The following is a 20529-nucleotide window of genomic DNA, read 5'->3' on the forward strand; positions in this document are numbered from 1 at the left end:
ACTCCAAGAAACTGAGACATACACAATAATTACCTACTGTAGGGATGTTGGTTTAAATAACACAACTATAATCTATGTTTCTATGTTTCTGATCATGTATTCTATAAAACATAAAAAATGACACACTTGTCCGATGTCATAGGTCTCGACGGTGAAGATATCAGTTTGGCCCGTCTCATAGTAGTTACTCAGGTCGTTGTCCGAGACCAACAGGAGTATCCTTGTGGTGTCGCCCTTCTCCCCGTACAGCTTGACAAACACCTTGGAGTCCGAGCTGGCCCCGTTGATGTTGCCTGTCTTCACCGAGATATGGTAGTTGACATCTTAAAAGACATATGAGGCATGGGTTTTTCCTCTTGTAGGCACACACACAACTTTAAATAGAGCCTTGAGTTTTTCATGTTTATGTAAAAGAAAAACAAATGATATGTTCACACTAGCTATGTGAACATATGTAGTATAATGTATCACCTACAGATATGCTATCTTAATTTGACCAGTTTCTCACAGCAAGAAAATAATGCAGGAAATGTGAATTATTATGTGATTTATAATTAATGGACATTTTTGTAGGGGTTGATACTTTTGTTGTTAGGATAAATCAAGTCTGACATTTTAAAGTGGACATTTTGGCCTTTTTCCCCCCTCCTGCACATAATGTTTTTTTTTTTTTTTTTACTGTGTACAAACTCTATTTCTATTTGTCCAAATAAACTAAACTAAAGTGTTTGTCTGTTTCATGGTTGACTCACTGTGGAGACGCAGACCATCCCCTGCTGGCACTAACTCACGGACAATCTGTCCATCGTCCTCATTCCGGTCCAACCACCTGGCATAAAACACAACCAAAAGGAGATACTCCATTTGAATCAACCTCACCTCTACAAGGCACAGGTATACAACCTAAAACACTTTCACTCAACATTGCTTAATGTATAGCCGAGAGGTTGAAACAGGAAAGTGTTACGGTGTAACAGGGCACCCCAGACTTGTGGTTTAGCTCCAGTTACTGGAGGGAGAGAGACCTGGCTGGCCACAGTGTGTTTAGTCCCTATTTGTAATGGGATGCTGGTCCATCAGCTGGCTAACTGGTTAAGCGAGGCCATTGGAGAACGGCCAAAAGAGACAGACTGGGCGTGGCCAGGCCGGATGACTGTCTTCCCCGAGACAGTATGGCTGGTAGTGAAACGCTGTGTGATTGGCTGTTTGGTGCTTTTGTTGTTACTAGTGATGGGAGTGAGTGATTAGATGAATTTCATTATCAGGGAAAAAGGTCACTGTACACAGCACTAGTCCATGAAGGTGCTTCCCTGTGCACAGCACTAGTCCATGAAGGCGCTTCCCTGTGCACAGCACTAGTCCAAGAAGGTGCTTCCCTGTGCACAGCACTAGTCCATGAAGGTGCTTCCCTGTGCACAGCACTAGTCCATGAAGGTGCTTCCCTGTGCACAGCACTAGTCCATGAAGGTGCCTTCCTGTGCACAGCACTAGTCCATGAAGGTGCTTCCAATGAAAGTAATTCCCCAAACTCCCAGTAAACTGATGGAATTTTCATTCAAATAAATTAGTTACATTTTCATTTTACATTAGTAGTCAGTAAGGGCTCGATTCAATCCATATTGCTGAAGATCAGCACTGTAGCGTGATTTAAATGTAAAGGTAATTTCCGAATGACCTGACATTTACTGTGAATGCAGTCTCTGCGAACGCGGGAACATTGCCTTTTAAATTTCTATCGCACTGTAGTGCAAGTCTTCAGCGCTACGGATTGAATCGAGCCTAAGTTAGTTAGTTGGCCATGCTCCCATTATGTTATGAAAGATACACTGCTCAAAAAAATAAAGGGAACACTTAAACAACACAATGTAACTCCAAGTCAATCACACTTCTGTGAAATCAAACTGTCCACTTAGGAAGCAACACTGATTGACAATAAATTTCACATGCTGTTGTGCAAATGGAATAGACAACAGGTGGAAATTATAGGCAATTAGCAAGACACCCCCAATAAAGGAGTGGTTCTGCAGGTGGTGACCACAGACCACTTCTCAGTTCCTATGCTTCCTGGCTGATGTTTTGGTCACTTTTGAATGCTGGTGGTGCTTTCACTCTAGTGGTAGCATGAGACGGAGTCTACAACCCACACAAGTGGCTCAGGTAGTGCAGCTCATCCAGGATGGCACATCAATGCGAGCTGTGGCAAGAAGGTTTGCTGTGTCTGTCAGCGTGGTGTCCAGAGCATGGAGGCGCTACCAGGAGACAGGCCAGTACATCAGGAGACGTGGAGGAGGCCATAGGAGGGCAACAACCCAGCAGCAGGACCGCTACCGCCGCCTTTGTGCAAGGAGGAGCAGGAGGAGCACTGCCAGAGCCCTGCAAAATGACCTCCAGCAGGCCACAAATGTGCATGTGTCTGCTCAAATGGTCAGAAACAGACTCCATGAGGGTGGTATGAGGGCCCGACGTCCACAGGTGGGGGTTGTGCTTACAGCCCAACACCGTGCAGGACGTTTGGCATTTGCCAGAGAACACCAAGATTGGCAAATTCGCCTGATTATTGTGAGACATACACAATAATTACCTACTGTAGGGATGTTGGTTTAAATAAAGGAGTGGTTCTGCAGGTGGCGCCCTGTGCTCTTCACAGATGAAAGCAGGTTCACACTGAGCACATGTGACAGACGTGACAGAGTCTGAAGATGCTGTGGAGAACGTTCTGCTGCCTGCAACATCCTCCAGCATGACCGGTTTGGCGGTGGGTCAGTCATGGTGTGGGGTGGCATTTCTTTGGGGGGCCGCACAGCCCTCCATGTGCTCGCCAGAGGTAGCCTGACTGCCATTAGGTACCGAGATGAGATCCTCAGACCACTTGTGAGACCATATGCTGATGTGGTTGGCCCTGGGTTCCTCCTAATGCAAGACAATGCTAGACCTCATGTGGCTGGAGTGTGTCAGCAGTTCCTGCAAGAGGAAGGCATTGATGCTATGGACTGGCCCGCCCGTTCCCCAGACCTGAATCCAATTGAGCACATCTGGGACATCATGTCTCGCTCCATCCACCAACGCCACGTTGCACCACAGACTGTCCAGGATTTGGCGGATGCTTTAGTCCAGGTCTGGGAGGAGATCCCTCAGGAGACCATCCGCCATCTCATCAGGAGCATGCCAAGGCGTTGTAGGGAGGTCATACAGGCACGTGGAGGCCACACACACTACTGAGCCTCATTTCGACTTGTTTTAAGGACATTACATCAAAGTTGGATCAGCCTGTAGTGTGGTTTTCCACTTTCATTTTGAGTCTGACTCCAAATCCAGACCTCCATGGGTTGATACATTTGATTTCCATTGATAATTTTTGTGTGATTTTGTTGTCAGCACATTCAACTATGTAAAGAAAAAAGTATTTAATAAGATTATTTCATTCATTCAGATCTAGGATGTGTTATTTTAGTGTTCCCTTTATTTTTTTGAGCAGTGTATTATGTGATTGGTTGCCATGTGATTGGTTGGTTGACTTGCCTGTTACAGGGGAACTCTATGGCCGCAGACTCTGGTTGGCCCTCCTCCCTGACCAGCACCTTATCCAGGAACCAACCGCAGCCTCCACCCCTCCCATCATGGCCGATACGCACCCTGCGCACCTGCCCCAACGACACCGCCTCGATCAGGAACTCATCGGCCTGTGGAGAAATGAGGGAGTTAAACTGCTCAAAACCAAGTTAGCCCACTGAGCTAAAGCCTAGATATTAGATCTGGGAGCTAACAAAAGTTGTCAGGTCTCAGGAAGGGTTACTGATCGCATGAGCATCGTTCACGGAACCACCTCCACTACATATACACCCAGGTACTCCTGAACCACCCCTACTCACGTTGCCCTTTTCAAACTTGTTGACGTTGTTTTTGCTGAGGAACATGAGTCGATCCCCTGTGTCTCCCAGGTCCCCGATCACATTAAGGAATACGCTGGCATCAGTGCCTCCTCCACTCACTTTCCCCGTACAGATGGTGATGCGATACTTCAGCACTGAGAAGCACAGAATGTTAACAGTCTCTGTGATGATTCTAAACATTCTTAATAGGACAAGAGTATTGATAAGTATTCATGCAATGTTTGAAGATATGCAGTTGTCATACCAATATGTGGTTTTAGTGTGTGTGTGCGCGCGTGTTTGTTTCTGTGTGTGTGTGTGTGTGTGTGTGTGGGACCTTTGAAATGTTTGGATCCTTTTTTTGTCAATTTAATTGGTGGATTCACAAAAAAGTATACAAAATATGTGTGTGTGTGTTTACACGCATGCTTGTCATTGTGGGTCCTACATGGTAAAGGCTCTGGGATGAGAGCTCCGGTGGCAGGCAGCTCTCTGATGATCTCATTATCGTCCTCGTTGATGTCCAGCCAGCGGCCACAGTTAAATGAGTACTTCTCCCTCGTCAGAGTCTTCATCACCGTGGCCTGGGGTAAGACACAGACATAACACTTAAATAGGGGACTTACAAAAACATATAAATAGTTATTCCTGTCTCTGTGACCTGACCTAATATAACCTGGTTAACCTGGTTTATTGCCTATAACTAGGGCCCAGAGTTCCAGGTCAGGTCACATGGAAGGGTAAAACTCAGAGCCCTACTCATGTATAACTGTGGTCCTCTGTAGCTCAGCTGGTAGAGCACGGCGCTTGTAACGCCAAGGTAGTGGGTTCGATCCCCGGGACCACCCATACACAAAAATGTATGCACGCATGACTGTAAGTCGCTTTGGATAAAAGCGTCTGCTAAATCGCATATTATTATTATATTATTATAATATATCTCCACCACTGCTCTATCAGATACTAGTCTATACAGATGTAGGATCTTAATTTGATCACCCTATTGAAGGAGAACATTCCTGCAGTGCAGAAAATGTCAAACTTGCAGTGTGTTTGATGTTTGAAAAGGCTTCTGAAGTTTCTGAAGTTTGAAAAACTTCTGAAGTTAGAAATTTCAGACTTCATTTTCCCTTATGAAACATTTAAAAATGTCCATTCATTATAATCCACATAATAATTCACATTTCCTGTTGCTGCAGGATTATCTTCCTGCTGTAGCAAACTGGCTCAAATTAAGATCCTACATCTGTATGCTTTAGTAGGCTGTAATTTTAGTTTATTTCAATGATCAGATAACAGATTGTGCTTTGATTCAGTTCACTTTCATGATCAGTTTGATTATGTAACTAACAGTATAAAAGGCTAATGTTGACAGATAAAACAACCCAGTAGATCTCACCCTAGCAAAATGCCAGCCTGCGAAAGGATGTCTCTTTTCGTGCCAGATACGGACCTTCGTCAGTTTTCCAATGTCTGGCATCTCAATCTACAGTGGTCCGACAATTTAAAACTGTTAGTATTGAAGAAAGAATAAATACTCACCAAAGACAAAATATCTACATTCAAACAACTGATACACACATATCACAAAAGTTATTAAATGAATATGGATGAGTCCATATCAAATCTGTGGGCAAAAATGTCCACCCACACCAACACCCAGGTTACAGTGGGCTAACACTGTGGTGCGCAGAAGATGTATAGGTCTACGCCTGATCCAGGTCTTACCATGAACTTATCCAGCTGAGCCTGCTCAAAGCTGTCTGAGTTGTTCTCAAGTCTCATCTCGTCTGACTTGCCCTTCTCACCGTAGATCTGCAGGAAGACCTGGGCGTCCGTCCCTGCCCCCTTCACGTCTGACGTCCAGATCCACAGGGACCATGGGTACTCTGGGAAGGGATGAGGGGTACGTGGGAAAATGAGTTCTATTGTATATATGTCTATGTGTTGTCATTGATGTCAGTGTGGTTTGTAAATGTTGATTGTCAAATTCCTAAATAAGGCCAATAAAGTAAAGTGAACTGAACTCAATTGGTCTCTATAGGCCTGACAAAAAATATATTACTTCCTACCTCCAGCTGAAGAGTTTCTTTAAAATTATGTAAACTCATCTAGATTCATATTTGTGAGTTGTCGTACAATGTCTGAATGTCTGAACTGGCCCCTTACAACTACAGATGTAGGATCTTCATTTGATCACCCTGTTGCAGAAATGTAAAACTTATAGTGTATTTGAGGTTTAAAAAGGCTTCTGAAGTTTGTAATTTCCACTTTGAAATTTCAGACTAGATTTTCCCTCACAAAATGTTTATCAACCCCTACAAAAATGTCCATTAATTATAATCCACATAAAAATTCAAATTTCCTGTTGCTGCAGGATTATTTTCCTGCTGTAGCAAACTGGCTCAAATTAAGATCCTACATCTGTTTAACCCACTGTAGGCCTATGTGTGTTACGGTAGACGTGTATGTAGAATGGATAGGTCACCCACTCTTAAGTTTCTTCTGCCTGAGGGACACCATCTCGTACAGCTCCCTCTCGATCAGTCCGTCTCCCTCATCCTCATCCAGCCACTTGCAACAGGGAAACGTCTGCTCAATGCCTGTGAATGGGCAGTACACTGTCACCTGGGCGGAGACACAGAGAGAGAGAAAGATGTTAGAACTTAGAAACACACACCAGTAGATAAGAGGTACATGTAGATGATGAAACGTGCAATACTGCAACATGAAAATGTGACAACAAGAACATCAACAACAACACAGATGAGACGTAACCTTTTCGCAATACCAGCCGGCCCCAACAGCTCCGTTGTCGTGTCCGATGGTGACCCTGCTGAGTGGGCTGAGCAACGCAGCAATCTCCACGTTGAAGATATCGATGAGCCCCCGTTCGAATGCACCACCCTCCAGGAACACCTTGCCGCTGTTCTTCAGGCCCTTGGTGCCGTGCATGATGATGTGGATCTTAGAGTTGGTGCCCCCACCTCTCACGTTGCCCGTCATCACCTGGACGTTGTACACAACCGCTTTGGCGATCCAGTAACACAGAGTGGTTAGGTTATAGGTCATTCAATTGATTATATTATAAAACCCATGTAGACCATGTGACAAACTCATGTCACTAAAGTGAACTGGCCCTAAACATAAAATCTGATTTATGTATCTGATACAGAATACAATATTGGAACTCAATGTGTTGTCGTTATAATGGTGGGATCATAGAGATCCTATAATTCATAATACATTAATAATTCTATATGTCATTCTATGGGTGGGCTCACCCATGGGCTGTGTTGCTCCCACCAACACATCTCTCTGTATCTTTCCATCTTCCTCGTCCATGGCGAACCAGCGATTCACTGGAAACTCATACACCTCCTTGTTCCCCATGTCATCAATCACCACCTGGAGACAGATAACATGTTACGTGTGTGTGTGTGTGTGTGTGTGTGTGTGTGTGTGTGTGTGTGTGTGTGTGTGTGTGTGTGTGTGTGTGTGTGTGTGTACCTTATCCAGACACCATCCAGCTGATGAGCCCCTGTTGTTGTGGCCAATGGTGATTTTCTTTAGCCTTCCCAGGTTTGGTGTTTCAATAGTAAACTTGTCCTCCGTGCCTCGCTCAAAATTATCTTTGTCACTGTCCAGCCGTCTCTCCCCTTTAATGATATAGAATGAAACCGTATTGTGATATAGAATGAAATCAAACTGCTAATGACAGAGCTAGTATTCTCACTGCAAATTACTCAGGGAAGAGCCATATCTTCAGCTTGATCAGTTAAATTACATGAAGAGTCTGAATCTCACCTGTATCTCCATGCTCTCCAAAGATATTCAGGAAGACGTCAGCATCTGTCCCGCTGCCCTTCTCAGCAGAAGTGAACACACTCACTATGTATTTATTCACTGTAAAACGACCAAATATCAAACAGCATAGCATATTCATGAACTCAGTGATATTGTACTGTTTGTAAGTGTTCTCATGAATATCTGACAGTGAACCGGTTATGGTCATGATATTTCACATAGACACCGCCATCATGGTTCCTTTCATGTTATGCAACCATTGTCACTGAAACAGTAAGATCGACTATAACCTCTCAGTTCGAACTGTAACCTCTCAGTTCGAACTGTAACCTCTCAGTTCAAAAAGTAACCTCTCTCTTTTCACGTCTAGTCTCATGCCTCGTGTGATTATGTGTGTCTCCTCCTTCTTTTCACAATAGACCACAGACACACAGCCCATAGTTCCTCTAATCCTCAGTTTCCAGGTAAAATATTAATATACTGTGTGTGTGTATGTGTGTGTGTGTGTGTGTGTGTGTGTGTGTGTGTGTGTGTGTGTGTGTGTGTGTGTGTGTGTGTGTGCGTGTGTGCGTGTGTGCGTGTGTGCGTGTGTGTGTGTGTGCGTGCGTGCGTGCGTGCGTGCGTGCATGTGTGTGTGTGCGTGCGGTATGGGTGTTCCCATGACAGCTGTCTGGTTTGGAATAACAGGTCTCCTTGAATAGACTGGAAAAGTAGGCACAGGCAGAGGCATGATCTGTGTCTCCTACCATGGTCACATTTGGCCCCAAGACACATGCACCCTGCATCCTACTCTCTCTCTCTCTGTCTAATAAGGAGTTGTAAGGTGAAGGTCACATGGTAACAAGAGGACTACAACGCTTACCAGCCGATTAGGCTCCATGAGGCACCTTACACACAAGTAACAGTAGGCAGAGTTGGTTTACTTTTAAGAACATGAAGTATTGGATAATTAAGCAATAAGGCCCGAGGGGGTGTGGTATATGGCCAATATACCACGGCTAAGGGCTGTTCTTACGCACGACGCAAAGCGGAGTGCCTGGATACAGCGCTTAGCCGTGGTATATTTGCCATATACCACAAACCTCCGAGGTGCCTTATTGCTATTATAAACTGGTTACCAACGTAATTAGAGCAGTAAAAATACATGTTTTGTCTTACCCGTGGTATACGACCTGTGGTGCAACCAGAGGAAAAAAACTAGACCACCTTTACTCCACACACAGAGACACTCATACAAAGCTCTCCCTCGCCCTCCATTTGGCAAATCTGACCATAATTCTATACTCCTGATTCCTGCTTACAAGCAAAAACTAAAGCAGGAAGTACCAGTGAATCGCTCAATACGGAAGTGGTCAGATGACACGGATGCTACGCTACAGGACTGTTTTGCTAGCACAGACTGGAATATGTTCCGGGATTTATCCAATGGCATTGAGGAGTATACCACCTCAGTCACCGGCTTCATCAATAAATGCATCGACGATGTCGTCTTCACAGTGACCGTACGTACATTTCCCAACCAGAAGCCATGGATTACAGGCAACATCCGCACCGAGCTAAAGGCTAGAGCTGCCGTTTTCAAGGAGCGGGACACTAATCCAGACGCTTATAAGAAATCCCGCTATGCCCTCAGAAGAACCATCAAACAGGCAAAGCGTCAATACAGGACTAAGATTGAATCCTACTACACCAGCTCTGACGCTCGTCGGATGTGTCAGGGCGTGAAAAATATTACGGACTACAAAGGGAAACACAGCCGCGAGCTGCCTAGTGACGCGAACCTACCAGACGAGCTAAATGCCTTTTATGCTCGCTTCGAGGCAAGCAACACTGAAGCATACATGAGAGCACCAGCTGTTCCGGATGACTATGTGATCACGCTCTCTGTAGCCGATGTGAGCAAGACCTTTAAACAGGTCAACATTCACAAAGCCGCGGGGCCAGACCGATTACCAGGACGTGTACTCAAAGCATGCGCGGACCAACTGACAAGTGTCTTCACTGACATTTTCAACCTCTCCCTGACCGAGTCTGTAATACCTACATGTTTCAAACAGACTACCATAGTCCCTGTGCCCAAGAAAGCGAAGGTAACCTGCCTAAATTATTACCGCCCCGTAGCCCTCACGTCGGTAGCCATGAAGTGCTTTGAAAGGCTGGTCATGGCTCACATCAACACCATCAACACCATCATGCCGGAAACCCTAGACCCACTCCATTTCGCATACCGCCCCAACAGATCCACAGATGACGCAATCTCAATCGCACTCCACACTGCCCTTTCCCACCTGGACAAAAGGAACACCTACGTGAGAATGCTGTTTATTGACTACAGCTCAGTGTTCAACACCATAGTGCCCACAAAGCTCATCACTAAGCTAATGACCCTGGGACTAAACACCTCCCTCTGCAACTGGATCCTCGACTTCCTGACGGGCCGTCCACAGGTGATAAGGGTAGGCAACAACACATCTGCCACGCTGATCCTCAACACTGGGGCCCCTCAGGGGTGCGTGCTTAGTCCCCTCCTGTACTCCCTGTTCACCCACGACTGCGTGGCCAAGCACAACTCCAACATCATCATTAAGGTTGCTGACTACACAACAGTGGTAGGCCTGATCACCGACAACAATGAGACAGCCTATAGGGAGGAGGTCAGAGACCTGGCAGTGTGGTGCCAGAAAAACAACCTCTCCCTCAATGTGAGCAAGACAAATGAGCTGATCGTGGACTATAGGAAAAGGACGGCCTAACAGGCCCCCAGTAACATCGACCGGGCTGAAGTGGAGCGGGTCGAGAGTCTCAAGTTCCTTCGTGTCCACATCACCAACGAACTATCATGGTCCAAACACACCAAGACAGTTGTGAAGAGGGCACGACAACACCTTTTCCCCCACACAAGACTGAAAAGATTTGGCATGGGTCCCCAGATCCTCAAAAAGTTATACAACTGCACCATCGAGAGCATCCTGACCGGTTGCATCACCGCCTGGTATGGCAACTGCTCGGCATCTGACCATAAGGTGCTACAGAGGGTATTGCGTACGGCCCAGTACATCACTGGGGCCAAGCTTCCTGCCATCCAGGACCTATATACTAGGCGGTGTCAGAGGAAGGCCCAAGAAATGGTGAAAGACTCCAGTCACCCAAGTCATAGACTGTTCTCTCTGCTACCTCACGGCAAGCGGTACCAGAGCGCCAAGTCTAGGACCAAAAGGCTCCTTAACAGCTTCTCCCCCCAAGCTATAAGACCGCTGAACAATTAATCAAATGGCCACCCAGACTATTTACATTTTTACACTGCTGCTTCTCGCTGTTTATTATCTATGCATAGTCACTTAACAAATTTCCTCAAACATGTCCCCCCTCACATTGACTCGGTACCGGTACCCCCTGTATATAGCCTCATTACTGTTATGTAATTTTCTTGTGTTACTTTTAGATTTTTTGTGTTTTTGTTTATTTAGTAAATATTTTCTTAACTCTATTTCTTGAACTGCATTGTTGGTTAAGGGTTTGTAAGTAAGCATTTCACGGTAAGGTCTACACCTGTTGTATTCGGCGCATGTGACAAATACAATTGTATTTTATTTGATACGGTCTGATATACCATGGCTGTCAGCCAATCAGCATTCAGGGCTCGAACCACTCAGTTTATAACTCCCCGTTGCAACGTTCCTAAGAACAGCCCTTAGCCATGGTATATTGGCCATATACCACACCCCTTCTGGCCTTATTGCTTAAATACAGCATATAAAAAGCATATAAAATGTTGCTCCTAAATTATATGCCATGGGTCTAGGTTTCCCTTTACATTGTATACTGCATGCACTGTAGAGTGTATTCACCGCAATAGGTATGCAGTGGTGTACAGTATGAACTGTGGGCCCCATGCAGTACAGCCTTGTGCAGTGTAGCTTACACATCTTCTATGTGGATTTAACCTGTATAGCATACTGTGTGTAAAGGTATGCGCTCCAGGGTAACCTACGTTTGGGGACGTCCATGGGGTTGAGGCTGCCCAACAGGTCTCTGACATACAGGCCGTCCCCCTCCTCACGGCTCAGCCAGTTATTGCAAGGGAAGTAGAACCGCAGGTGTGGACGATTCATATCGGTCACCACGACCCGGTCCAGGAACCAGCTGGCGTTCAAGCCACCTGTGTTGTCATGTTCAATCCTGGGGACACAATGACAGTCAGATACTGAAGGTAACGTCTCCTCATTTGACAGTTAGTATGGTGTCCACCCACTCTGACCATATTGGGTGAAAATGCACTTTGGTGATGAAATTTAACTTCCTTATGTTTATAAAATATATTTTACCAAGACAAATATGATTATTCATGTTCTGAATCGTTCAAGAAATGTATTTCTCTGACATTTCATTAACAGTATATCCAAAAAGTGCTCCGTTTACATTTCACAGAGATTCGCTTGTTTTTTTGCAAGAAATCTTCAAAACAGAACAGGAATTTCGCATTGAAATGAAACGCGTATACTAAAATATGAAAATAGTACTACATGGCACGTCTCAAAATTGATATCATGATGATTTTTCCCAGACTATACCCACTTCTCCAGGCACCACTACACCACTGACCAGTCCTGCTACAACATTGTGAGTAGGCCTTTTAAGTTTTTTTGCATATTTAAGTTCAGTTTTGCAGAGATAAAATGTCACCCAAAGTAGCATTTTGCAGATTAAATATCCTATGTTATCAGAAGTTCTAGGCCTATTAATTTAGGTAGTGGTAAATTGGCAATTAGCCCTGAAACATTATTTTATTGTAATCTAGTTTCAAAACACATTTAAAGAGATAATTAATATGGTCTAGAGCAGGGATAGGCAACTGGCGGGGGGGGGTTATGGATGTGGGTATGCAGACCCACGAGCCACTGCGGCCCCTCATGATGAGTTCAGGTTTTTATGTGGCCCCCACCCCCATCAAAGTTGCCCATCCCTGGTCTAGAGATAAAACTGCTTGTATTTTTAACTTCAGATTTTCAGATGTTTTAAACATTTTGACTCCTCTAAAGATATAGCTCCAGGCTATTACCAACGCCTAGGGCATTGTAGTCACTCAGACATAATCTATGTCTCCTCACTTTTTAAGACTGGGATGTGACCCAGATCCCATCTCAAGCACCATCACCATCAGAACCCCCAGTGAACAGATTGTGCTTAACGCTCAGTGATCTTTCTGAGGAAATCCCCCACAGGCATTCTAAGCTCAGTCGGCGACCACAGGACAGTATGCTGTTAATGTAGTAATTTAAACCAGTGGTTTCTGCCACCATGGTGCCATCGCCATAAGCCATGCTGTACCTCAGCTTCTTCAAGGGCCCAACATTGTGTGTTTTAATCCGGAACACGTCCGTCTTATTTTTCTCAAATGCCGTTCGGCTTCTGTAATGTGAAAAAACATAGCATGAGCAAAAGAGAGAGACAGTCTACAAGATAAATAGGGATAAAGATAGATCTGGTAAATTGCAGCTGTTGACACGTTAGACAACTTAGTGTGGGGCACAATGAGGGTCTCCTGCCAGGCTGGTAGGGGTGGCAGAATCCCAATATGCTGTTGCCCCCTCTTAAATATTGGTAACACTTTCTTTGACATGAGTGGTCTTGAATGTACATGACACCTCATGATAGGTCTTATGTCATATTCATGTCATACGAACCATCAAATAAAGTGGTACCTGAAAGACAATCCTATTCAGCATCTGATCAAAAGTGTCATGTGCATAGGCCAGCCTACTATTGTCTCTGTCACTGGGTGGTAGAATCGGACACCTGCCCAGAGCCATTCTGGGGTTTTGGCACAAGTCTACCCCCCCCCCCCCCCCTACCTCTGACAGTGACAGATACAGTGAGGGAAAAAAGTATTTGATCCCCTGCTGATTTTGTACGTTTGCCCACTGACAAAGAAATGATCAGTCTATAATTTTAGTGGTAGGTTTATTTGAACAGTGAGAGACAGAATAACAAAAAAAATCCAGAAAACACATGTCATAAATGTTATAAATTGATTTGCATTTTAAATGAGTGAAATAAGTATTTGACCCCCTCTCAATCAGAAAGATTTCTGGCTCCCAGGTGTCTTTTATACAGGTAACGAGCTGAGATTAGGAGCACACTCTTAAAGGGCGTGCTCCTAATCTCAGCTTGTTACCTGTATAAAAGACACCTGTCCAAAGAAGCAATCAATCAATCAGATTCCAAACTCTCCACCATGGCCAAGACCAAAGAGCTCTCCAAGGATGTCAGGGACAAGATTGTAGACCTACACAAGGCTGGAATGGGCTACAAGACCATCGCCAAGCAGCTTGGTGAGAAGGTGACAACAGTTGGTGCGATTATTCGCAAATGGAAGAAACACAAAAGAACTGTCAATCTCCCTCGGCCTGGGGCTCCATGCAAGATCTCACCTCGTGGAGTTGCAATGATCATGAGAACGGTGAGGAATCAGCCCAGAACTACACGGGAGGATCTTGTCAATGATCTCAAGGCAGCTGGGACCATAGTCACCAAGAAAACAATTGGTAACACATTACGCCGTGAAGGACTGAAATCCTGCAGCGCCCGCAAGGTCCCCCTGCTCAAGAAAGCACATATACAGGCCCGTCTGAAGTTTGCCAATGAACATCTGAATGATTCAGAGCAGAACTGGGTGAAAGTGTTGTGGTCAGATGAGACCAAAATTGAGCTCTTTGGCATCAACTGAACTCGCCATGTTTGGAGGAGGAGGAATGCTGCCTATGACCACAAGAACACCATCCCCACCGTCAAACATGGAGGTGGAAACATTATGCTTTGGGGGTGTTTTTCTGCTAAGGGGACAGGACAACTTCACCGCATCAAAGGGACGATGGACGGGGCCATGTACCGTCAAATCTTGGGTGAGAACCTCCTTACCTCAGCCAGGGCATTGAAAATGGGTCGTGGATGGGTATTCCAGCATGACAATGACCCAAAACACACGGCCAAGGCAACAAAGGAGTGGCTCAAGAAGAAGCACATTAAGGTCCTGGAGTGGCCTAGCCAGTCTCCAGACCTTAATCCCATAGAAAATCAGTGGAGGGAGCTGAAGGTTCGAGTTGCCAAACGTCAGCCTCAAAATCTTAATGACTTGGAGAAGATCTGCAAAGAGGAGTGGGACAAAATCCCTCCTGAGATGTGTGCAAACCTGTTGGCCAACTACAAGAAACGTCTGACCTCTGTGATTGCCAACAAGGGTTTTACCACCAAGTACTAAGTCATGTTTTGCAGAGGGGTCAAATACTTATTTCCCTCATTAAAATGCAAATCAATTTATAACATTTTTGACATGCGTTTTTCTGGATTTTTTTGTTGTTATTCTGTCTCTCACTGTTCAAATAAACCTACCATTAAAATTATAGACTGATCATGTCTTTGTCAGTGAGCAAACGTACAAAATCAGCAGGGGATCAAATACTTTTTTCCCTCACTGTAGCTAGTGTCGTAGTGAATCAGATACGACACCCTCCAACAATAGAGAATACACCTGCCATTGTCATTGACCCACATTTCTCTTAATGCTCCCCTGCCCACAATTATGGTCAATATTCAACTCTATGTGACAATGCCAGGGCTGCACTCCCTAATTAAAGGGCAAACTGTGTTTAAAAAAATTGCTGGGGGGCCTCCTGAGTGGCGCAGCGGTCTAAGACACTGCATCGCAGTGCTAGAGGCGTCACTACAGACCCGGGTTCATTCCCGGGCTGTGCCACAACCGGCCGTGGCTGGGAGTCCCATAGGACGGCGTACAATTGGCCCAGCGTCATCCAGGTTAGGGGAGGGTTTGGCCGGGGGCGCTTTACTTGGCTCATCGCGTCCTAGCTCCTTTCACCCAAGACAGTTGAACAGTGTTTCCTCCGACACATTGGTGCGGCTTTCTTCCGGGTTAAGCTGGCGGGTGTTAAGGAGCATGGTTAGGCAGGTCATGTTTCGGAGAACGCATGACTCCACCTTCGCCTCTCCCGAGCCCAAGCCCGTTGGGGAGTGCAGCGATGAGACAAGATTGAAATTGTGGAGAAAAATAATAATAATAACAAATAAAATTGCTGGGACTAAATGACTGTCCAACACTGCAAAATAAATACAAACTGACATTGGCAAAACAAATCAACCCCAATGCAAACTTTGGAATTCATGTCACTTAAGCAGTTATATCTGCACAGTTCCATCAGAATTCCAAAATGTTGCATTTCGCTCTGCCTTGATTGTTCCAATCTTGCAGACCTGTTGAAAACCAGAGCTTCCACTTACCTGTATCATGATGCAAATGTTCATTGATCATTCCATAATACAGGTATAACATACAGGACATAGGCTATATCTGAGTAAGGTGAAACTGTACTCCTCAGTTGTAATGTTGGCAATAATAATTAAAGCTATATGTCACAGCTATTTGTAATGAATTACACATTGACACATGGACATAGAAACATGAATATACCCAACAGACTGCATACATACTATATGCACATACATGTGTATGTATACAGTATCTCCGTATGTACATCTGTACAGTGCATTCGGAAAGTATTCAGACCCCATGACTTTTTCCACATTTTGTTACGTTACAGCCTTATTCTAAAATGAAATGATACCCCATAATGACAAAGCGAAAACAAGTTTTTAGACATTTTTGCAAATTTATAAAAATTGAAAAACAGAAATAACTAAGTATTCAGACCCTTTGCTATGAGACTCGAAATTGAGCTCAGGTGCATCCTGTTTCCATTGATCATCCTTGTGATGTTTCTACAACTTGATTGGAGTCCACCTGTGGTAAATTCAATTGATTGGACATGATTTGGAAAGGCGCACCTGTCCATATGAGGTCCCACAGTTGACATTGCAGGTCAGAGCAAAAACCAAGCCATGCGGTCGAAGGAATTGTCCGTAGAGCTCCGAGACAGGATTGTGTCGAGGCACAGATCTGGGGAAGGGTACCAAAAAATGTATACAGCATTGAAGGTCCCCAAGAACACAGTGGCCTCCATCATTCTTAAATGGAAGAAGTTTGGAACCACCAAGACTCTTCCTAGAGCTGTCCGCCCGGCCAAACTGAGCAATCGGGGGAGAAGGGCCTTGGTGAGGGAGGTGACCAAGAACCTGATGGTCACTCTGACAGAGTTCCAGAGTTCCTCTGTGGAGATGGGAGAACCTTCCAGAAGGACAACCATCTCTGCAGCACTCCGCCAATCAGGCCTTTATGGTAGAGTGGCCAGACAGAAGCCACTCCTCAGTAAATGGCACATGACAGCCCGCTTGGAGTTTTCCAAAAGGCACCTAAAGGACTCTCAGACCATGAGAAACAAGATTCTCTGGTCTGATGAAACCAAGATTGAACTCTTTGGCCTGAATGCCAAGTGTCACGTCTGGAAGAAACCTGGCACCATCCCTACGGTGAAGCATGGTGATGGCAGCATCATGCTGTGGAGATGTTTTTCAGTGCAGGGATTAGGAGACTAGTCAGGATCGAGGGAAAGATGAACGGAACAAAGTATAGAGAGATCCTTGATGAAAACCTGCTCCAGAGCGCTCAGGACCTCAGACTGGGGCGAAGGTTCACCTTCCAACAGGACAACGACCCTAAGCACACAGCCAAGACAACGCAGGAGTGGCTTCGGGACAAGTCTCTGAATGTCCTTGAGTGGCCCAGCCAGAGCCCGGACTTGAACCCGATCAAACATCTCTGGAGAGACCTGAAAATAGCTGTGCAGCAACGCTCCCCATTGAACCTGACAGAGCTTGAGCGGATCTGCAGAGAAGAATGGGAGAAACTCCCCAAATACAGTGGGGAAAAAAAGTATTTAGTCAGCCACCAATTGTGCAAGTTATCCCACTTAAAAAGATGAGAGAGGCCTGTAATTTTCATCATAGGTACACGTCAACTATGACAGACAAATTGAGGAAAAAAAATCTAGAAAATCACATTGTAGGATTTTTTATGAATTTATTTGCTAATTATGGTGGAAAATAAGTATTTGGTCACCTACAAACAAGCAAGATTTCTGGCTCTCACAGACCTGTAACTTATTCTTTAAGAGGCTCCTCTGTCCTCCACTCGTTACCTGTATTAATGGCACCTGTTTGAACTTGTTATCAGTATAAAAGACACCTGTCCACAACCTCAAACAGTCACACTCCAAACTCCACTATGGCCAAGACCAAAGAGCTGTCAAAGGACACCAGAAACAAAATTGTAGACCTGCACCAGGCTGCGAAGACTGAATCTGCAATAGGTAAGCAGCTTGGTTTGAAGAAATCAACTGTGGGAGCAATTATTAGGAAATGGAAGACATACAAGACCACTGATAATCTCCCTCGATCTGGGGCTCCACGCAAGATCTCACCCCGTGGGGTCAAAATGATCACAAGAACGATGAGCAAAAATCCCAGAACCACACGAGGGGACCTAGTGAATGACCTGCAGAGAGCTGGGACCAAAGTAACAAAGCCTACCATCAGTAACACACTACGCCGCCAGGGACTCAAATCCTGCAGTGCCAGACGTGTCCCCCTGCTTAAGCCAGTACATGTCCAGGCCCGTCTGAAGTTTGCTAGAGTGCATTTGGATGATCCAGAAGAGGATTGGGAGAATGTCATATGGTCAGATGAAACTTTTTGGTAAAAACTCAACTCGTCGTGTTTGGAGGACAAAGAATGCTGAGTTGCATCCAAAGAACACCATACCTACTGTGAAGCATGGGGGTGGAAACATCATGCTTTGGGGCTGTTTTTCTGCAAAGGGACCAGGACGACTGATCCGTGTAAAGGAAAGAATGAATGGGGCCCTGTATCGTGAGATTTTGAGTGAAAACCTCCTTCCATCAGCAAGGGCATTGAAGATTAAACGTGGCTGGGTCTTTCAGCATGACAATGATCCCAAACACACCGCCCGGGCAACGAAGGAGTGGCTTCGTAAGAAGCATTTCAAGGTCCTGGAGTGGCCTAGCCAGTCTCCAGATCTCAACCCCATAGAAAATCTTTGGAGGGAGTTGAAAGTCTGTGTTGCCCAGCGACAGCCCCAAAACATCACTGCTCTAGAGGAGATCTGCATGGAGGAATGGGCCAAAATACCAGCAACAGTGTGTGAAAACCTTGTGAAGACTTACAGAAAACGTTTAACCTGTGTCATTGCCAACAAAGGGTATATAACAAAGTATTGAGAAAGTTTTGTTATTGACCAAATACTTATTTTCCACCATAATTTGCAAATAAATTCATAAAAAATCCTACAATGTGATTTTCTGGATTTTTTTTTTCTCAATTTGTCTGTCATAGTTGACGTGTACCTATGATGAAAATGACAGGCCTCTCTCGTCTTTTTAAGTGGGAGAACTTGCACAATTGGTGGCTGACTAAATACTTTTTTCCCCCACTGTACAGGTGTGCCAAGCTTGTAGCGTCATACCCAAGAAGACTCAATGCTGTAATCGCTGCCAAAGGTGCTTCAACAAAGTACTGAGTAAAGGGTATGTAAATGTGATATTTCATATTATTATTATTTTTATACATTTGCAAACATTTCTAAAAACCTGTTTTTGCTTTGTCATTATGGGGTATTTTGTGTAGATTGATGAGAGGGGGAAAAACATTTAAATATTTTTTAGAATAAGGCTGTAACGTAGCAAAATGTGGAAAAAGTCAAGTGGTCTGAATACTTTCCGAATGCACTGTGTATTATGTGACATATTGAGTCAATGTGTCTAATGTGATGGGGGAGAATGACAGGACTTCCAGGTGTGAGTGACAAGGTGTAGTCAAGTGTACTATAGGATAGGCCTTGGTACAGGATACTGTATACGTGTAACTCTATCTGCGTATCCATGGGTGTGTAGTGATAAGGAGAGCCTGCAACTCGCATGATAACAGTCCCTGTACTGTAGGTCCTCATATTACCAACACAGAGTAGTGTGTCATCTGGAAATGACATCGTGGTCTTCTTTCATTTGCTCTAAATGAAAAGAAGACCGGCCATGTCACGTAGTTCTTCCTTACTCCAGATACTCTGTGTGTCCATTATGTGTACAGAGGAGTGCATTCCGTACTTTAGCCAGGCCTCTATCAAACGCATTAGAAGCTTTGCTTCTTCTCATAATGGATCATATCCATCAGTCACATAATTTCAATGACCATCTGGCAAACGTGATAAGGCCAGTTATTAAAATGATCAGTAGCTTTTTTTGTGGTTTGATAAATGTACTGATTTGATAGTTGAGGTCAGAGCAGCATCACTAAGTCAGCTCATGTGAGGCTCATTTGGTTAAAGTTACAGGACTGCACTCTTATACAGCCTCATACCCACAATGCAACACAACACGGGAAGTAATCCTACTGTAATCATCATCCTTAGATAAAAATACCTCTTTTCAGTGCTGAAGAATCAGAGAGAAATGCAAAGGTTAAAGGTTAACAGTTGGCAAAGAAAAGAAAAAAATTCTGCACAAATAGTACAATTCCACATTATACATCCTATTTACAACACCTAAATAGTACATTCATGAATTAGGATGAAAACGTATGCCCTGTCACTGATTCACAATATATATAATTCAATACTAGCAATAAATGAATACTAAAGATCAAAACATATTGACAGATCATTTTGAGTTCAGGATTACATTTATAAGATAATATGGAACATGATTGGGAGCGTGTCCTTTTATAACCCTGACCCTCTGTGAGTCAGTAGTTCATTATAGTAAGTGATGTATTCCAGCATTTATTTTCAGTAATACCGCAGAGCTGACATATGCATTAGGAGAAAATACCATTGAACTCACTTGCTGGCCAGGTGCACTTTGGGAGTGATGCC

General features: G+C 44.5%; 1 protein-coding gene across 1 annotated transcript in view; it reads right to left on the minus strand.

Moving 5' to 3' along the window:
• LOC311127513 (lipoxygenase homology domain-containing protein 1-like) overlaps positions 1-20529 on the minus strand; it is a gene marked incomplete at both ends in the record, with an annotated part of 72525 nt that overhangs the window by 48230 nt on the left and 3766 nt on the right. Inside the window, 15 exons of the mRNA XM_084159335.1 lie at positions 127-323; positions 753-829; positions 3520-3680; positions 3870-4024; positions 4318-4453; positions 5269-5355; positions 5598-5758; positions 6362-6497; positions 6648-6898; positions 7154-7277; positions 7380-7528; positions 7677-7775; positions 11668-11855; positions 13005-13085; positions 20498-20528. Of these exons, the coding sequence (XP_084015461.1) occupies positions 127-323; positions 753-829; positions 3520-3680; positions 3870-4024; positions 4318-4453; positions 5269-5355; positions 5598-5758; positions 6362-6497; positions 6648-6898; positions 7154-7277; positions 7380-7528; positions 7677-7775; positions 11668-11855; positions 13005-13085; positions 20498-20528 (2033 nt within the window). The remainder of the gene's footprint in view (positions 1-126; positions 324-752; positions 830-3519; positions 3681-3869; positions 4025-4317; positions 4454-5268; positions 5356-5597; positions 5759-6361; positions 6498-6647; positions 6899-7153; positions 7278-7379; positions 7529-7676; positions 7776-11667; positions 11856-13004; positions 13086-20497; position 20529) is intronic.

This window comes from Coregonus lavaretus, assembly GCF_964263955.1.
Source record: "Coregonus lavaretus genome assembly, chromosome: 4".
NCBI lineage: Eukaryota > Metazoa > Chordata > Actinopteri > Salmoniformes > Salmonidae > Coregonus > Coregonus lavaretus.